The 20,680-nt window shown below is 49.1% G+C and overlaps 1 protein-coding gene across 1 annotated transcript in view; it reads right to left on the bottom strand.

The window, feature by feature from the left end:
- Nucleotides 1-17,903, bottom strand: part of LOC123168993 (receptor-like cytosolic serine/threonine-protein kinase RBK2) — a 32,307-nt gene extending 14,404 nt beyond the window's left edge. The window contains exons 1-5 of the mRNA XM_044586853.1: nucleotides 17,732-17,903; nucleotides 16,749-17,650; nucleotides 15,328-15,407; nucleotides 15,075-15,210; nucleotides 14,839-14,991 (exon numbers count right to left, since the gene is read on the bottom strand). Coding sequence (XP_044442788.1) covers nucleotides 14,839-14,991; nucleotides 15,075-15,210; nucleotides 15,328-15,407; nucleotides 16,749-17,650; nucleotides 17,732-17,768 — 1,308 coding nt within the window. The 5' untranslated portion in view covers nucleotides 17,769-17,903. The remainder of the gene's footprint in view (nucleotides 1-14,838; nucleotides 14,992-15,074; nucleotides 15,211-15,327; nucleotides 15,408-16,748; nucleotides 17,651-17,731) is intronic.
- Between the last annotated feature and the right edge of the window lie 2,777 nt (nucleotides 17,904-20,680).

Raw genomic sequence — 20,680 nt, 5'->3', positions numbered from 1 at the left:
ACCTAAGTTGTCGTTTCTTAAAAGTTTGGGGCTGCGCAGCTTATGTGAAAAAGTTTCAAGCTGATAAGCTCAAACCCAAAGCGGATAAATACATCTTCATAGAATACCCAAAACAGTTGGGTATACCTCCTATTTCAGATCTGGAAGCAAAAGTAATTGTTTCTAGAAACGAGTCCTTTCACGAGGAAAAGTTTCTCTCGAAAGAATTGAGTGGGAGGATGGTGGAGACTTGATAAGGTTATTGAACCGTCACTTCAACTAGTGTGTAGCAGGGCACAGGAAGTTGTTCCTGTGGCACCTACACCAATTGAAGTGGAAGCTTATGATAGTGATCATGAAACTTCGGATCAAGTCACTACCAAACCTCGTAGGACGACGAGGATGCGTGCTACTTCAGAGTGGTACGTGATCCTGTCTGAGATATCATGTTGTTGGACAATACTGAACCTACGAGCTATGGAGAAGCGATGGTGGGCCCATATTCCGACAAATGGTTAGAAGCCATAAAATCCGAGAGGATCCATGTATGAAAACAAAGTATTGACTTTGAGAGTACTACTTGATGGTCGTAAGGCTGTTGAGGTAAATGGATCTTTAAGAAGAAGACGGACATGGACGGTAATGTTACCGTCTATGAAGCTCGACTTGTGGCAAAGAGTATTTCCACAAGTTCAAGGAGTTGACTACGATGAGATTTTCTCATCCGTAGCGATGCTTAAGTCCGTCGGAATCATGTTAGCATTAGCTGCATTTGTGAAATCTGGCAGATGGATGTCAAAACAAGTTTCCTTACCAGTTTTCGTAAGGAAAGGTTGTATGTGATACAATCAGAAAGTTTTTGTCGATCCTGAGGATGCTAAAAGGTATGCTAGCTCCAGCGATCCTTCCATGGACTAGAGCAAGCATCTCGGAGTCAGAATATACACTTTGATGGAGTGATCAAAGTTTTTGGGTTTATACAAAGTTTGTTAGAAACTTTTATTTACAATAAAGTGAGTGGGAGCGCTACAACATTTCTGATAAGTATATGTGAATGACATATTGTTGATCCGAAATGATGTAAAATTTCTGGAAAGCATAAAGGGTTGTTTGAAAGGAGTTTTTCAAAGGAAGACCTGGATAAAAGCTACTTACATATTGGGCATCAAGATCTATAGAGATAGATCAAGACGCCCGATGATACTTTCAAAGAACGCACACCTTGACATGATTTTGAAAGAGTTCAAAATAGATCAGCAAAGAAGGAGTTCTTGGCTGTGTTACAAGGTGTGAGTATTGAGTAAGACTCAAGACCTGACCACAGCAGAAGAGAGAGAAAGGACGAAGGTCGTCCCCTATGCTTTAGACGTAGGCTCTACAGTATGCTATGCTGTGTACCGCACATGAAGTGTGCCTTGCCATGAGTTGGTCAAGGGGTACAATAGTGATCCGGGAATGGATCACATGACAGCGGTCGAACTTATCCTTAGTACCTAGTGGACTAAGGAATTTTCTCGATTATGGAGGTGAAAAGGAGTTCGTCGTAAAGGGTTACGTCGATGCGAACTTTGACACTAATCCGGATGACTCTGAGTAGTAAACCGGATTCGTATAGTAGAGCAATTACTTGAAATGGCTCCAAGTAGCGCGTGGTAGCATCCACAAAGATGACATAGATATTCGTAAAGCACACACGGATCTGAAAGGTTCAGACCCGTTGACTAATAACCTCTCTCACAAGCATAACATGATCAAACCAGAACTCATTGAGTGTTAATCACATAGTGATGTGAACTAGATTGTTGACTCTAGTAAACTCTTTGGATGTTGGTCACATGGTGATGTGACCTATGAGTGTTAATCACATGGTGATGTGAACTAGATTATTGACTCTAGTGCAAGTGGGAGACTGTTAGAAATATGCCCTAGAGGCAATAATAAATTGGTTATTATTATATTTCCTTGTTCATGATAATCGTTTATTATCCATGCTAGAATTGTATTGATAGGAAACTCAGATACATGTGTGGATACATAGACAACACCATGTCCCTAGTAAGCCTCTAGTTGACTAGCTCGTTGATCAATAGATGGTTACGGTTTCCTGACCATGGACATTGGATGTCGTTGATAACGGGATCACATCATTAGGAGAATGATGTGATGGACAAGACCCAATCCTAAGCCTAGCACAAGATCGTGTAGTTCGTTTGCTCAGAGCTTTTCTAATGTCAAGTATCATTTCCTTAGACCATGAGATTGTGCAACTCCCGGATACCGTAGGAATGCTTTGGGTGTGCCAAACGTCACAACGTAACTGGGTGGCTATAAAGGTGCACTACGGGTATCTCCGAAAGTGTCTGTTGGGTTGGCACGAATCGAGACTGGGATTTGTCACTCCGTGTAAACGGAGAGGTATCTCTGGGCCCACTCGGTAGGACATCATCATAATGTGCACAATGTGACCAAGGAGTTGATCACGGGATGATGTGAGTTACGGAACGAGTAAAGAGACTTGCCGGTAACGAGATTGAACAAGGTATAGGGATACCGACGATCGAATCTCGGGCAAGTAACATACCGTTAGACAAAGGGAATTGCATACGGGATTGATTGAATCCCCGACATCGTGGTTCATCCGATGAGATCATCGTGGAACATGTGGGAGCCAACATGGGTATCCAGATCCCGCTGTTGGTTATTGACCGGAGAACGTCTCGGTCATGTCTGCATGGTTCCCGAACCCGTAGGGTCTACACGCTTAAGGTTCGATGACGCTAGGGTTATAGGGAAAGTATGTACGTGGTTACCGAATGTTGTTCGGAGTCCCGGATGAGATCCCGGACGTCACGAGGAGTTCCGGAATGGTCCGGAGGTAAAGATTTATATATGGGAAGTCCTGTTTTGGTCACCGGAAAAGTTTCGGGTGCTATCGGTAATGTACCGGGACCACCGGGAGGGTCCCGGGGGTCCACCAGGTGGGGCCACCGGCCCCAGAGGGCTGCGTGGGCCAAGTGTGGGAGGGGACCAGCCCCAGGTGGGCTGGTGCCCCCCCCCACAAGAGGCCCAGCGCGCAGGAGGGGGGGGGGAAAGGGGGAAACCCTAGGCTCAGATGGGCCTAAGGCCCATCTAGTGGGGCGCCCCCTCTCTCCCCCCCTTGGCCGCCCCCCCAAGCCCCATCTAGGGCTGGCCGCACCCCTTGGGGGGGGGGAACCCTAGATGGGGGCGCAGCCCTTCCCCTCCCCTATATATATTGGGGTTTTGGGGCTGCCATACAGAAGAGAACACATGTCCTCATGGCGCAGCCCTACCCCTCTTCCTCCTCCTCTCCCGCGGTGCTTGGCGAAGCCCTGCAGGATTGCCACGCTCCTCCACCACCACCACGCCGTCGTGCTGCTGCTGGACGGAGTCTTCCCCAACCTCTCCCTCTCTCCTTGCTGGATCAAGGCGTGGGAGACGTCACCGGGCTGCACGTGTGTTGAACGCGGAGGCGCCGTGGTTCGGCGCTTAGATCGGAATCAACCGCGATCTGAATCGCTACGAGTACGACTCCCTCATCCGCGTTCTTGCAACGCTTCCGCATCGCGATCTAGAATGGTATGTAGATGCACTCCCCTTCCCCTCGTTGCTAGATTACTCCATAGATTGATCTTGGTGATGCGTAGAAAATTTTGAATTTCTGCTACGTTCCCCAACAGTGGCATCATGAGCTAGGTCTATGCGTAGTTTCTATGCATGAGTAGAACACAAAGTAGTTGTGGGCGTCGATGTTGTCAATTTACTTGCCGTTACTAGTCTTATCTTGATTCGGCGGCATCGTGGGATGAAGCGGCCCGAACCGACCTTACACGTACTCTTACGTGAGACAGGTTCCACCGACTGACATGCACTAGTTGCATAAGGTGGCTAGCTGGTGTCTGTCTCTCCCACTTTAGTCGAATCGGATTCGATGAAAAGGGTCCTTATGAAGGGTAAATAGAAATTGGCATATCACGTTGTGGCTTTTGCGTAGGTAAGAAACGTTCTTGCTAGAATCCCATAGCAGGCACGTAAAACACGCAACAACAATTAGAGGACGTCTAACTTGTTTTTGCAGGGTATGCTATGTGATGTGATATGGCCAAAAGGATGTGATGAATGATATATGTGATGTATGAGATTGATCATGTTCTTGTAATAGGAATCACGACTTGCATGTCGATGAGTATGACAACCGGCAGGAGCCATAGGAGTTGTCTTAATTTATTGTATGGCCTGCGTGTCAATGAAAACGCCATGTAATTACTTTACTTTATTGCTAGCCGTTAGCCATAGTAGTAGAAGTAATAGTTGGCGAGACAACTTCATGAAGACACGATGATGGAGATCATGGTGTCATGCCGGTGATGAAGGTGATCATGCCGCGCCTCGAAGATGGAGATCTAAGGCGCAAGATGATATTGGCCATATCACGTCACCTTATGATTTGCATGTGATGTTTATCATGTTTACATCTTATTTGCTTAGAACGACGGTAGCATAAATAAGATGATCCCTCACTAAAATTTCAAGAGACGTGTTCCCCCTAACTGTGCACCGTTGCGAAGGTTCGTTGTTTCGAAGCACCACGTGATGATCGGGTGTGATAGATTCTAACGTTCGCAATACAACGGGTGTTGACGAGCCTAGCATGTACAGACATGGCCTCGGAACACATGCGGAACACTTAGGTTGACTTGACGAGCCTAGCATGTACAGACATGGCCTCGGAACACAAGAGACCGAAAGGTCGAACATGAGTCGTATAGCAGATACGATCAACATGGAGATGTTCACCGATGATGACTAGTCCGTCTCACGTGATGATCGGACACGGCCTAGTTTGACTCGGATCATGTATCACTTAGATGACTAGAGGGATGTCTATCTGAGTGGGAGTTCATTAATTAGATGAACTCAATTATCATGAACATAGTCAAAAGGTCTTTGCAAATTATATCATAGCTTGCGCTTTAGTTCTACTGGTTAAGATATGTTCCTAGAGAAAATTTAGTTGAAAGTTGGTAGTAGCAATTATGCGGACTGGGTCCGTAAACTAAGGATTGTCCTCATTTCTGCACAGAAGGCTTATGTCCTTAATGCACCGCTCGGTGTGCTGAACCTCAGCGTCGTCTATAGATGTTACGAAACATCTGACATACACGTTTTTGATGACTACGTGATAGTTCAGTGCGTAATGCTAACGGTTTAGAATTGTGGCACCAGAGATGTTTTTTGAAACGTCGCAGAACATATGAGATGTTCCGAAGACTGAAATTGGGATTTCGGACTAGTGCCCACGTCAAGAGGTATGAGACCTCTGACAAGTTTCTTAAGCCTGCAAACTAAGGGAGAAAAGCTCAATCGTTGAGCATGTGCTCAGATTGTCTGAGTACTACAATCACTTGAATCGAGTGGGAGTTAATCTTCCAGATGAGATAGTGATGGTTCTCCATAATCACTGCCACCAAGCTATTAAGAGCTTCATGATGAACTATAAATATCAAGGATAGATGATGATCCTTGAGCAAGTCGCGATGTTTGACACCGCGAAAGTAGAAATCAAGAAGGAGCATCAATTGTTGATGGTTAGTAAAACCACTAGTTTCTAGAAGGGCAAGGGCAAAAGGGATACTTCATGAAACAACAAATCATTTGCTGCTCTAGTGAAGAATCCCAAGGTTGAACCCAAACCCGAGACTAAGTGCTTCTGTAATGAGGGGAACGGTCACTGAAGCGGAACTACCCTAGATACTTGGTAGATGAGAAGGCAGGCAAGGTCGACAGAAGTATATTGGATATACATTATATGAATGTGTACTTTACTAGTACTCCTAGCAGCACCAGGGTATTAGATACCGGTTCGGTTGCTAAGTGTTAGTAACTCGAAATAAAAGCTGCGGAATAAATGGAGACTGGATAAAGGTGAGATGACGATGTGTGTTGGAAGTGTTTCCAAGGTTGATGTGATCAAGCATCGCATGCTCCCTCTACTATCGAGATTTGGTGTTTGCGTTGAACATGATTGGATTATGTTTATCGCAATACGGTTATTCATTTAAGGAGAATAATGGTTACTCTGTTTATTTGAATAATACCTTCAATGGTCTTGCACCTAAAATGAATCTCGATCGCAGTGATACACATGTTCGTGCCAAAAAGATATAAAATAGTAATGATAGTACCACATACTTGTGGCACTGCCATTTGAGTCATATTGGTATAGAACGCATGAAAAAACTCCATGTAGATGGATCTTTGGACTCAGTCGTTTTTGAAAAGATTGAGACATGCGAACCATGTCTATTGGTATATATGCATGAAGAAACTCCATGCAGATGGATCGTTTGGACTCACTTGATTTTGAATCACTTGAGACATGCAAATCATACCACATGGGCAAAATGACTGAAAAGCCTCGTTTTCAGTAAGATGGAACAAGAGAGCAACTTGTTGGATGTAATACATTTTGATGTGTGCGGTCCAATGAGTGCTGAGGCATGCAGTGGATATCGTTATGTTCTTACTTCACAGATGATTTGAGTAGATGCTGAGTGTATTTACTTGATGAAACACAAGTCTGAATTATTGAAAGGTTCAAGTAATTTCAGAGTGAAGTTGAAGATCGTCGTGACAAGAGGATAAAATGTCTGTGATATGATCATAGAGATGAGTATCTGAGTTACGAGTTTGGCACACAATTAAGACATTGTGGAAAGTGTTTCACAATTAATACCGCGTGAAACACCATAGTGTGATGGTGTGTCCGAACATCATAACTGCACCCTATTGGATATGGTGCATACCATGATGTTTCTTATCGAATTACCACTATCGTTTATGGGTTAGGCATTAGAGATAACCGCATTCACTTTAAAAGGGGCACCACGCAATTCTGTTGAGACGACACCGTTTAGAGAAACCTAAGTTGTCGTTTCTTAAAAAGTTTGGGGCTGCTTATGTCAAAAAGTTTCAGGCTGATAAGCTCAAACCCAAAGCGGATAAATGCATCTTCATAGAATACCCAAAACAGTTGGGTATACCTCCTATTTCAGATCTGGAAGCAAAAGTAATTGCTTCTAGAAACAAGTCCTTTCTCGAGGAAAAGTTTCTCTCGAGAGAATTGAGTGGGAGGATGGTGGAGACTTGATAGGGTTATTAAACCGCCACTTCAACTAATGTGTAGCAGGGCACAGGAAGTTGTTCCTGTGGCACCTACACCAATTGAAGTGGAAGCTTATGATAGTGATCATGAAACTTCGGATCAAGTCACTACCAAACCTCGTAGGACGACGAGGATGCGTACTACTTCAGAGTAATGCGTAATCCTGTCTTGGAAGTCATGTTGTTGGACAACGATGAACCTACGAGCTATGGAGAAGCGATGGTGGGCCCGGATTCCGACGAATGGCTCGAGGCCATAAAATCCGAGAGGATCCATGTATGAAAACAAAGTATAGACTTTGAGAGAACTACTTGATGGTCGTAAGGCTGTTAAGGTAAATGGATCTTTAAGAAGAAGACGGACATGGACGGTAATGTTACCGTCTATGAAGCTCGACTTGTGGCAAAGAGACTTTTCACAAGTTCAAGGAGTTGACTACGATGAGATTTTCTCATCCGTAGCGATGCTTAAGTCCGTCGGAATCATGTTAGCATTAGCTGCATTTATGAAATCTGGCAGATGGATGTCAAAACAAGTTTCCTTACCAGTTTTCGTAAGGAAAGGTTGTATGTGATACAATCAGAAAGGTTTTGTCGATCCTAAGGATGCTAAAAGGTATGCTAGCTCCAGCGATCCTTCCATGGACTAGAGCAAGCATCTCGGAGTCAGAATATACGCTTTGATGGAGTGATCAAAGTTTTTGGGTTTATACAAAGTTTGTTAGAAACTTGTATTTACAATAAAGTGAGTGGGAGCGCTACAACATTTCTGATAAGTATATGTGAATGACATATTGTTGATCCGAAATGATGTAAAATTTCTGGAAAGCATAGAGGGTTGTTTGAAAGGAGTTTTTCAAAGGAAGACCTGGATAAAAGCTACTTACATATTGGGCATCAAGATCTATAGAGATAGATCAAGACGCCCGATGATACTTTCAAAGAACGCACACCTTGACATGATTTTGAAAGAGTTCAAAATAGATCAGCAAAGAAGGAGTTCTTGGCTGTGTTACAAGGTGTGAGTATTGAGTAAGACTCAAGACCTGACCACAGCAGAAGAGAGAGAAAGGACGAAGGTCGTCCCCTATGCTTTAGACGTAGGCTCTACAGTATGCTATGCTGTGTACCGCGCATGAAGTGTGCCTTGTCATGAGTTGGTCAAGGGGTACAATAGTGATCCGGGAATGGGTCACATGACAGCGGTCGAACTAGTCCTTAGTATCTAGTGGACTAAGGAATTTCTTGATTATGGAGGTGAAAAGGAGTTCGTCGTAAAGGGTTACGTCGATGCGAACTTTGACACTAATCCGGATGACTCTGAGTAGTAAACCGGATTCGTATAGTAGAGCAGTTATTTGAAATGGCTCCAAGTAGCGCGTGGTAGCATCCACAAGATGACATAGATATTCGCAAAGCACACACGGATCTGAAAGGTTCAGACCCGTTGACTAATAACCTCTCTCACAAGCATAACATGATCAAACCAGAACTCATTGAGTGTTAATCACATAGTGATGTGAACTAGATTGTTGACTCTAGTAAACTCTTTGGATGTTGGTCACATGGTGATGTGACCTATGAGTGTTAATCACATGGTGATGTGGACTAGATTATTGACTCTAGTGCAAGTGGGAGACTGTTGGAAATATGCCCTAGAGGCAATAATAAATAGGTTATTATTATATTTCCTTATTCATGATAATCGTTTATTATCCATGCTAGAATTGTATTGATAGGAAACTCAGATACATGTGTGGATACATAGACAACACCATGTCCCTAGTAAGCCTCTAGTTGACTAGCTCGTTGATCAATAGATGGTTACGGTTTCCTGACCATGGACATTGGATGTCGTTGATAACGAGATCACATCATTAGGAGAATGATGTGATGGACAAGACCCAATCCTAAGCCTAGCATAAGATCGTGTAGTTCGTTTGCTCAGAGCTTTTCTAATGTCAAGTATCGTTTCCTTAGACCATGAGATTGTGCAACTCCCGGATACTGTAGGAATGCTTTGGGTGTACCAAACGTCACAACGTAACTGGGTGGCTATAAAGGTGCACTACAGGTATCTCCGAAAGTGTCTGTTGGGTTGGCACGAATCGAGACTGGGATTTGTCACTCCGTGTAAATGGAGAGGTATCTCTAGGCCCACTCGGTAGGACAACATCATAATGTGCACAATGTGACCAAGGAGTTGACCACGGGATGATGTGAGTTACGGAACGAGTAAAGAGACTTGCTGGTAACGAGATTGAACAAGGTATCGGGATACCGACGATCGAATCTCGGGCAAGTAACATACCGATAGACAAAGGGAATTGTATACGGGATTGATTGAATCCCCGACATCGTGGTTCATCCGATGAGATCATCGTGGAACATGTGGGAGCCAACATGGGTATCCAGATCCCGCTGTTAGTTATTGGCCGGAGAACGTCTCGGTCATGTCTGCATGGTTCCCGAACCCGTAGGGTCTACACACTTAAGGTTCGATGACGCTAGGGTTATAGGGAAAGTATGTACGTGGTTACCGAATGTTGTTCGGAGTCCCGGATGAGATCCCGAACGTCACGAGGAGTTCCGGAATGGTCCGGAGGTAAAGATTTATATATGGGAAGTCCTGTTTTGGTCACCGGAAAAGTTTCGGGTGCTATCGGTAATGTACCGAGACCACCGGGAGGGTCCCGGGGGTCCACCAGGTGGGGCCACCGGCCCCAGAGGGCTGCGTGGGCCAAGTGTGGGAGGGGACCAGCCCCAGGTGGGCTGGTGCGCCCCCCCACAAGAGGCCCAGGGCGCAGGAGGGGGGGGGGAAAGGGGGAAACCCTAGGCTCAGATGGGCCTAAGGCCCATCTAGTGGGGCGCCCCCTCTCTCCCCCCCTTTGGCCGCCCCCAAGCCCCATCTAGGGCTGGCCGCACCCCTTGGGGGGGGGGAACCCTAGATGGGGGCGCAGCCCTTCCCCTCCCCTATATATATATTGGGGTTTTGGGGCTGCCATACAGAAGAGAACACATGTCCTCATGGCGCAGCCCTACCCCTCTTCCTCCTCCTCTCCCGCGGTGCTTGGCGAAGCCCTGCAGGATTGCCACGCTCCTCCACCACCACCACGCCGTCGTGCTGCTGCTGGACGGAGTCTTCCCCAACCTCTCCCTCTCTCCTTGCTGGATCAAGGCGTGGGAGACGTCACTGGGCTGCACGTGTGTTGAACGCGGAGGCGCCGTGGTTCGGCGCTTAGATCGGAATCAACCGCGATCTGAATCGCTACGAGTACGACTCCCTCATCCGCGTTCTTGCAACGCTTCCGCATCGCGATCTACAATGGTATGTAGATGCACTCCCCTTCCCCTTGTTGCTAGATTACTCCATAGATTGATCTTGGTGATGCGTAGAAAATTTTGAATTTCTGCTACGTTCCCCAACATTGTGTGTGTTGTAGATTGATAATTTGACCAACCTAATACATGTTGTATATCATCAATATATAGCAATCAACAATTTTTTGAGGGGAAAAAGTGTTTGTTGGTAATGGTAACTTTTTGGGATTTTTTGTGGTACATGGCACTACACAATATGACGTGTGGTATTAAGTTAATCAAAGGGTTTTTGGAGAGCTAGGCTGTTTGGAGATCTAGGAATAATAAGATCCAGGAATTGACAGATAACATTGGTGTAGTGCATTTAGATTTTGCTACCATGGGGAAACTTGCAAACGAGTATTTTCATGATATTTTTTTGCAGATACATTGCTTGATGCGTCTCCTATGATTGATCTTCTTGAGTCCCTGGTCACAACACAGGACAATATCAAGCTTTGCGCTCCTTTCACAGATAAGGAGATATCGGGCGCTATGTTTCAAATTGGCCCCTTGGAGGCACCAGGGCCGGATGGTTTACCTGCTCGGTTTTTTCAGCGGAATAGGAGTACTTTAAAAGATAGCGTGATAGCCACGGTCAAAGACTTCTTTCGTACGAGTGTTATGCCAGAGGGAGTTAACTCTAATTTCATTGTTATTCCAAAAATTGCCAAGTCTACAAAGTTGTGTGATTGCAAGCCTATTAGTCTCTGTAATGCGATTTATATGGTTATTTTAAAGTGCCTGGTGAACCATCTGCGGCTGCTTCTCGATGACTTAATTTCAGTGGAGCAGAGTGCTTTTATTTCCAGTAGGATGCATTAGTTGCTTTTGAGTGCCTCCACTATATTAAGCAGGAGATGGACCCCGCAAGGAGCTTCTACACTTATAAGCTTGATCTTTCTAAATCATTTGATAGGATGGATTGGGTTTTCTTGGAGCAGGTGATGCAATAGTTGGGGTTCTCTCGACAATGTATCACATTGGTGAGGTATTCTTTTAAACTAAATGAAACTCCCTTGGATTCATTTGCACCATCACGAGGGCTTCAGCAAGGTGATCCACTTTCACCATTCATGTTTTCGTTTGTGGCGGATGGACTGTCAACTATCTTGAGAAGTAAAGTGCATACTGGTGATATTCCAGTTAGGATTTGCAGGAGGGAGCCATGCATATCCCATTTTTTGTTCGCTGATGATACTATGTTGTTGTTTGAGGCCTCTAGAGCACAGGCCAGAAAGTGTGAAAGCGGCACTGGATTTATATGGCTCAACTACAGGTCAGAGTCTCAATTACAATAAATGCTCTATGTTCTTTGGTGGTGCTTGTCATATTGCTATACAAGAAGAAGTCCCAACCACTTTGAATGTTACCAGTTTGTTATTCGAGGAAAATACTTGGGTCTTCCTACCCCGGAGGGTCGTATGTCTAAGGGCAAGTTTCAGATTCTTCAGATAAGTCTCACTAAACATCTCGTGGGATATGTCTTTTTCGTTCAATGGTGAAGTCAGAGGCAGAGAATGTCATGGAAGCTGTGATCCGAGGACTAGCAATGGTGGTATGAGCCTTTGCGGTGATGAGAAATTTGCTTGGTGTTTCGGGACTCGTAGCAGCGACATGCAAGTAGGGCGACAACACACGAGAAATTCAAGGTCTTACCTTTCAGGGTGAAAATCCAAGTTCTGGCCTTAATTGATTGTTCTGGCATTTGACTTTTTGAAGGTATTGTTTTGAGAGCGTGGACTTTCTTCAGGGTGAAAACCTAGGATTTATGATCGGACGAAGATGGCGCTTGTGCATTGTTTTTTTTCTTGGAGGTGTCGCTTTTGGAGAATTTGAACTCAGGAGTTGTTTTGGTGATGTTTGTACTGCTGCTTCAAGGGCTAGATCACTGTAGCGGGACTATTTTTTTAACTTCTTCTTTTTTTGGCTGTGCATCCGTAGTGCTATTAGGGTATTGGGTTGTTACAGAGCCCGGGTGTAATTGCTAACATGCCGCACACCCTCGCCTCCGTCGAGCCCAAGGACGGGCACCCAACACCAACGCCGTTGCCATCAATCTCACAACTCGTGACGGCCTCGTCTCTACGGCCGTGTACATGAGCACCTCCACAAGTTAGTTCCTCATCAATCCAATGTCTCGCATGCGTGACTTTTCCCTTGTGCGTAGGTGCATGCTTGTGCAGCCGAACATCGATCAACCAAGCTCATGTATGGGTGTGTGTCTTCCAGCGGAACACATCCAGGACAAGTTTGGTAGCATGCAGGAGACCCAACTAAGCCGGTGCGGTGCACAGATCAGGAGTTTAGTAGGTTGGGCTGCACCGGAATCTTTAGAGTATTTCTTATAGCAGAGATTAATATCATGAAAAAAGCGTTTTGAAAAGATTTCATTGGAATTCTTAGTTATAGGAGTTACTTTTTTTTTTGAATTTTAGATCTAAATCAGTGTGCATGTAATTATTATGAGTATGAATAAAATTACAGATGTTTATAAAAAACAAAGTAGGTTAGGCTGCACCAAAATCTTGGTTTGCACGATGTTTAAAGTACTCCGAGGTCAAGTTGAGGAGGAACTCCCGAATCAGCTGTTTTTTCTGAGCCAGACTCGAGTGATGCAAACCGGTGCGGGCATGGTACGTGGCATAGGTGTCTGCTGCTGCGTGTATGCATGTGTGTGTTGCTGCAGTGTGCGCGTGCACAACCACTGACGAGGGCCCGAGTGGTGGAGCTCGGCAACATGGCCATCAGCGCTATTGCCATCCTCGCCCACGCGGTCATCTTCTTCAACATCCTTGTCCTTGTATACGGCATGGGTGCGCATCTATACGCCGCCTAGCTACCTCACTCTTTGTTGTCGTAGATGAACAACTCCAGCTGGGCGCGCCAAAAGGAAGAAGAAAAAGGAGGAAAAAGATGAAGAGGGATTTCCATGTGAGCTCAATTCATTTGAGTTAAATTTGAGAAATTTGTTAAATCTGGAGAAGTAGAATTATAAGGAGTTAAAGATAAGGAACTGTTTCCTCTTAATTATAAGGATCGGTTAGAGATGCTTTTATGTCTTAATATATTACTCGGATTCTGTTCTAGTATTATGACATCTGGGTCACTGAATCACATAAATAAATGGCCCCAATTTACTTGATGTACTCCCTCCGAATCCATATCGCATTTTTAATATTAAGATTAATCATATTATATAAAGTGTTATACTGTCCATTAGTCGAATGAGATATGTGGACCATAGGGCATTTTCAAAGGCAACCCACAAATGTCCTCCAGCATCTGTCCGTGGACAGGGGATCAGTCCACGGACACAGATGCGGAAGAATGGCATCCAATAGTAGCATGTATATGTCCGCCAGTAAATCAAATTTAAAGGTACGCTGATCCACACAACGCGCCGGATCACACCCACACCGGATCGCATCCCCGATCACAACAAAAAAGAGCCAAATATGCTTAGTTTTTACATACCAGAATCAAAATGAACATCAGTCCAACAGTCTGTGCATTTTTGCCCTGCCAGACTGGCAATCCTAGCAAGTTGTTCCCCGATCACGGAGGTGTCGTCACCGCCGCGTAGGCAACCTCCGTATCCGCATCCGCCTCTCATCTTCCGCCGCCGTCAACTCATCTTTTTGCCGTTCCAACATCTAGTAACGGACGGATTGCACGATAATTCTCGCGTCGGCATCCAAAGAGTCGATATTCAAGGTCAACATTTTCGCCACGGCCGAGCCGACGCCTCGTCCGCCATGACCTCCACGCCCATCGCCACCACCAGGCCAACCACTCCTTGAACTTCTCCTTTGCGGCCTTCGCTTTGACGCGCAATCTTGCCGTGTCTCCGAGCTGATCTTCCAGGCGAGAGTGATTCTCGGATCCTCCGGCACCTCTGTGAGCTCCATCTCCGACAGGTTCTCCGGCAGTTCCATGTGTCGGCGGCGAAAGAAAGGAGAGGGTAGGAGAAATGAGCGGGAATTGGGCGGAGAGTGGCGGGGAATGGAAGAAGAGAGTGGGTGATTTGGGCGCAGAAGCATTGCGGGATGCTACAAAAGCGCAGGCTCCACCTTTCTTTTGGGTGGGCCAGGGGCGGAGAGCGATGATTTGCGTGTCCGAACTCCTGCAAAGCCCTTCATGTTTGTCTCCGGTTTGAGAAAGAAATCGCGTCCGGACCGGTCCACGAACCAATACAGGACCGCATTGGATGGTTTCCGCGTTCCGAACAACACGGTCCAAACGATTGCGGGAGGTTTGGGGCTCGGCGTTGGAGCTTATAAATCAGAAAGAAAGGAGGGCCAGAATAACAGATACCTGGCTCATCCGTGGCCTTTGGGCCGGCGAGGTGTGTATGCAGAGTTGGGCTGCGTGCATGACGCGGCGGAGCTGCTCCACGTCGTATCGTCCTCCTAGAGCGGGATCGACCATCTTCAAGACCTCGTCCTTGCTGCTCAGGAACGATCGTACCTACAAAAAATGAGATTCATCAAAGGTGATGAAAGCTGTTGGATGTTACGTCCATGTTGCTTTGAACGCTTAAACAAGCGGACCCATGCAATGAGGCTGTGGTTTTTGCCGTCGATGGCTCGCCGGCCGGTGAGGAGCTCGAGCAGCACGACGCCGAAGGCGAACACGTCCGTCTTCTCGTTGAAGATCCCGTGCGTCGTGTACTCGGGCGGCACGTACCTGTACACATGATTTCATTCATTCGTGTTACTTAAACTCGATCCCAAACCGGTCAATTTATCGACGATGATTAAAATTGGCGTGATTGTAATGAGACAGATAAACAGACCGACGGACCCAAATGTGCCTTCGAAGGTAGTCACTTGGTAGTGCGTCAGCTTGGCCGGCAGCCACTTTGCTAGCCCAAAGTCACATATCTGAAGCACGAACGGGAACAACAACCAAATTAACACACACAAGATCACATACTCCAAGGATTTGCTCAGAAAGAAAAGTAGGATCTAGGGAGGCGACGAGAGTTCCCTGCGTGCCGCCGGTGACGCCGCCGGTTCCCTCTTTCTCCGTCGGCCGCTCCGGCGGCGGGAGGGAGGGGGAACCTCGGGTTTGTTCGCTAGGTCGGTGTGTGGTAGGGTTAGGGTTGAGGGAGACGCTGCCGAGGCCGTTGCGATGGTGTCGCGTCGGAATAAATTTCGCCGGGCTCCGTTCGCGGTCAGGCGAGGTTTTTGCCTTCGTCTAGGAGCCAGCAGGGTTGAGGATCCCCGGATCTCGTCGAGGTCGCGGGCTATGGTGGCGGAGGTCCATCGGCACTGGCCGTTTGTGTCCTCAGATGGGCGATGGATGCAGGGAGACGAAGATCCTTCTTCTTCCTTGTTGGTATGATTTGTTGCTATTGTTCTTCTCCTTCCTCTGCGCTGATACTGGTGGGAGATCCTGCTTTGCCCGGGCGGATGGCCCGGCCGCGGTGCTGGACCGGTCGGATGACTCGAGTTCTCTTCCTTCCGGAAGGGACACTTTTCGCGGTACTCAAAGCCAAAGATGGCGACGGCTGTTGCAGGTGTGTTGGATTGATGTCCATGCCCTCTCAGCGCTGGTGTCAAGAAAGGAGGAAGCAGCGTGGCGGCAATGTACCGAGGTCGAAGATGATGACCTGCTTGCGACTGGTTGCAGATCCTTCTGCTGCAGGGGTCTTCTCTCAAGATTCAGGGATGATGACACAGGGCTCTGGAGATCTTCTTGTGTTATGGTTATCTTAGGGTACTCTAGGTGTTCATGGTCTTTTGTATTTGCGTTTCAGTGTGCTTGTAAAAGTCAACTATTTTGTACTGATTCATGATTTGAATGATAAAATTCTCAAAAAAAATTCACATACTCCATATCACGCACTGCTTCCAATTTGGGAGCCTCTATTTGTCAGTTAACTGAAAAAAAACTAGTGCATCAGTCACATCTAATATAAACCGTCAGATCATCATCCAACCGCCCAGAATAGAACCAGAAACTGTTCACCGTCTTCCTCCTCACGATGCCCTCGTCCTACCCCACCCTGACCATCCCTCTAAGCCCCTCCGCACCAGGAAAACTTCCGGCGATCCCCTGCACCCCCCTCTCCCGCCCTAGGATAGATAATAGGGCAATGAATTCAGATAGTGGGGCTCTCTTCTCTGACGAGGTTTCGATGCCAGAATGAAGAAGGTGACTCACGCTAGAGAAATTTCCAGGTACCCGAGAAATACCAGAACCGATCCAATTTTGGTTACCTGTGGCTCGTAGTCGTCTTTGAGCAGGATGTTGGCGGGCTTGACGTCGCGATGCACGATTCTCCTGGCGCACCGCTCGTGGAGGTACTCCAGCCCGCTGGCCGCGCCCAGGGCCACCTTGTACCTCGCCTCCCACGGCATGGTCCCCTCCTCGCCGGACCCTCCGTGGAGCCTGCGGGAGAGGCATCCCAGGCGGGAGAAGGGGAACACCAGGTGCTCGCCGCCCTCCAGGCCCACGCCCACCAGCCTCGCCACATTCGGGTGGCGCACATTCACCGCGTGCCCCAGCTCCGACAGGAAGCTCTCCATGCGGCCATTCTCCGTCGCCGACAGCTTCTTCACGGCCACCAGCTGCCCGTCAGGCAGGAGGCCGCGATAGACCTTGGCGTGCCCACCCCTGCCCACCACGTTCTCCTTGCTGAAGTTGCGGGTGGCCTTCCTCAGCTCCGACAGCGAGAAAGTCCGGAAGGATAGCCTCAGCGCGCACAGGTCGTGCTGTTCCACGTTCACCTGCCCCGCCGACGGCCACTGCCACTTGCTGCTGCTGCGGATGCTCAAGCTCCGGAGCTTCGACGACATGGTTGACGGGATGCCGCTGGAGAGGCGGCGTTTGGTCCTTGACCTCCACGCCTCCATGACGCCCTTCCACGTGGCCGGAGGCCCGTCGTTTCGCGGCGGCGCGGGCGTGGACGGCTCCGAGTACGCGGCCACAACGCCCATCTTCGTCGACGACGACCCCATCGTGCAGCTGGTCTCGTCTGTCATTGCGGCGGCGTCAACGTCGCTCGACGTCGTGCATCCCTCGAGGACGCTTCGCGGGGAGACCAGATCGTGGCCGCTCTCTCGCGATGACTTCTCGCCTCCACCGCAGCCGTTCTTACGGGACATGGACGCCCCCGCCGCTGCCGATCCATCCATAGATCAAATCCATGGCATGTGAGAAAACAAAGTAAGTAGAACCAATCAACCAAATCCATCCCTACATTTGTATGAAGAATCTTTTTGTGGCTCCGTCGCCATGGAATCTTGGATCTTTTACTTGCTTTGTCTAATCCGTCGAGGCACAACTCCTGGGTCGATCCATCGTCAAGCAGATTTTGCTCCTCGTCGGCATGAAAAAGATGTTTTCTTCTTTTTCTAGTCCCAAGCTTTGGGGGTTTCTTGCAAACGATGACGATCTAATTTTGGAGCGCCCAAGAGAGTGCGGTGGCGGAAAAGCAACGGAGCTGCTGGGGTGTTTTGGCACGAAATCTGCGGTAAGCCTCTCCTTCAACTTTCATCAAAGGTGGCCAAAGCGCACACGTTTTTTTTTATAGTGAACGTGTTTTTTTTTATGGTATAGTGAACGTGTTTGGAGAGAGGCGTTTTGGAGGCGGAAATCTGCGTCGAGCCTTTTAACATCGAGATCCGTGACGTTTGACTTTTGAGCTACTATATACGATCGCTATTTACGAGAAAATACACCGGTGCCGTCCTCTGGTGTTCACGATTTGTATGTGGGCCTACATTTCGGCTGGTGCTTCCCGTGAACATGATGTTCTGTGTGGGCGGCTTTGAATTTGGCCCATCGTGCGGCCTGGCGGGTAGTCGATTTGGGTTTGCCTTAAGAGATGGAGTTGCCGGCGCGCGGCGGATTGACGATGAGACCAGTGTAAGAGCATCTTCAGCCGCGTCCCCAACATGCCTTTCCCAAGTGTTTTTGCGGCGACGACGCTAAAAAATCGGCCCATTCACGTCTTCAGAAGCCTGTTTTTTGTCGGTTTGGACCGAAACTGGCGCCGGCGGACCCAGGCTGAACCCGGCGCGCTGGGGGCGCCGGGGCGAGCGGTTTTGGCGCGAAAGAGCCGCGGCCCAGCCGCGTCAGCGAGACAACGCCTCGTCTTCCCCTAGAGCACCTCGGTTTCCCGCGGGGAATCAATGCGGCAGCCTTGCCATTGATTCCTCACGGGTGGCGCGTCACGGGCGGCGCGGCGACGCCTCCCCCCCGCCATGTGTGCACACGGCGCGGGCTATGAAACCCGCCGCTCCCCCTCACCACTGGCCACACCAGCCCGAGCCCAAACCAGCCGCCGCCGAGCTCTGCTCTCTCCCGTCTGCGCCGCCGAGCTCTGCTATCTCCCCATCCTCCCCTTCCCTTCCCTCTCGAGCGATGGCCGAACGCTTCCCCGGCGACGCCGCGGCAGCCAACGGCTTCGGCCGCCGCTCGCTCCAGGCGTCGGAGGCGTGGCTCCTGTTCGAGGCCAACATCCCGGCACCGCCAGACATGCGCGCGCGGGCCGATGGGGTGGAGGCTCAGCAACGGCGGCGTCCCCAACCCCCGGTGCCCGAGGTCGACCGCGTGCGGTCGTCCCTGACGGAGGAGCAGCGCGCCCTCCCCCAGTACGCCGCCGAAAACCACGCGGCGTGGGCGGACTACTTCCAGCGGCGGCAGGCGTATCGGCTGGCGTCCACGAAAGGGGCGCCGGTGGTGGGCGGCATCAAGAATAGCGACGGCTGCCACGTCTGGTGGGGCGTCCCCGGCCGCACACTGCACGGGGTGCTGGAGTACCTCGAGGGCGGCAATGACCCGCCGCTGGCATACCCTACCACGGTGGCCGTCCCCCCGCCCCCCCCGCCGCCGCCGCCGGAGTGCCGGGCCGTGGGTGCCGAGGAGATTCGGCTCCTCCTCCTCCCACTCTTCCGGCTCGCCGGCGCTCTTCGGCGTCAAGGCCGAGCCCGCCGCGGAGACGCCGCTCGGTCGGCGCACCTGCGGCGCCGGCATCGTCATTAACGAGGGCGGCCGGAGCGCCTCCTCCTCGGCTCCTCCGCGCTTCGTCAAGCCAAAGATGGAGCCGGGGCTTGCCGCTGTCAAGCGGGAGCCGGGGCTCCCCGTCGTGAAGACGGAGCCCGGGTTCGCTGGCGGCGTCAAGGAGGAGGAGCTCGACGACGCGGCGGCCCTCAAGTGGGCGCGCAACGACTGGGCGTAGACGGAGCTGCAGCGCCAGATCCTCGCCTTCGAGCGCTTCGAAGCCCGGCGCCGTGGCCGGGACGAGGGAGGCGTCGTCGTCCTCGACGACAGCGACGATGACGACGCGCCGCCACCACCGGTCCGCCTTGGAGACGCCGGGCAGGGGTCCAGCAGCAGGGGCGGCCGTGCCATCAAGAAGGAGAAGGCCGCCGACGACGACGAGGACGGCGGCGACGTCGGCGACTTCGCCGCACTCAGCAACTTCTTCAGCCCGTGGATGTCTTTTTTTAGTAATTTATGTAACGCTGAACATGTTTAATATGAATGTCAAGTTTAGCCGAATTAAGCCAAACTTTGCCGAATGTGGCCCAACTTTTCCGAATTCAGATTTTTTAAATAAAAAAAAACGCGTCTGGGGCGACTCTGGGGCGAGCGGCTAGGAACCCGCTCGCCCCGCGCTGATTTTAGCGCCGGCTCGCCCCAGGGGGCGCGTAAAATCGTCGCCGAGGGGGGGGGGGGGGGGGGGGCAACGGCTGGAGATGCTCTAACCCCCGTGCGTGTCCAAGATGGTTTGATTTCTTCCGAGATAGGGCGCCGGGGTGGGTACGCTCTAGAGGACGAAGCAGACGAGCAGACTGAGGAAACATTTGTCACCTACTCCCTCCATCCGCGAACAATTGCACTTCTAGGTTTTGTCCTAGGTCAAAGTTTTAAAACTTCGACCAACTTTATAGGAAAAAGTAATAGCATTTATGACACTAAATTAATATCACTAGATCTATTTTGAAATATACCTTCATAATATATCAATTTAATGTCATATATGTCATTACTCCTTCGTATATAGTTGGTCAAAATTTCAAAACTTTGACTTAAGACAAAAACTAAAAATATACTTATTCACGGACGGAGGGAGTAGAGGCCTAACCAGGGCAAAGTGGTGGGCGATTCATGCGAGCTAGGTCATGCAAATATGGCCGGTGAG

Source organism: Triticum aestivum, chromosome 7D, assembly GCF_018294505.1.
Source record: "Triticum aestivum cultivar Chinese Spring chromosome 7D, IWGSC CS RefSeq v2.1, whole genome shotgun sequence".
Taxonomy (NCBI): Eukaryota; Viridiplantae; Streptophyta; class Magnoliopsida; order Poales; family Poaceae; genus Triticum; species Triticum aestivum.
Note: the sequence above shows the minus strand (reverse complement) of the source record. Positions and strands in the feature narration are given on the sequence as shown.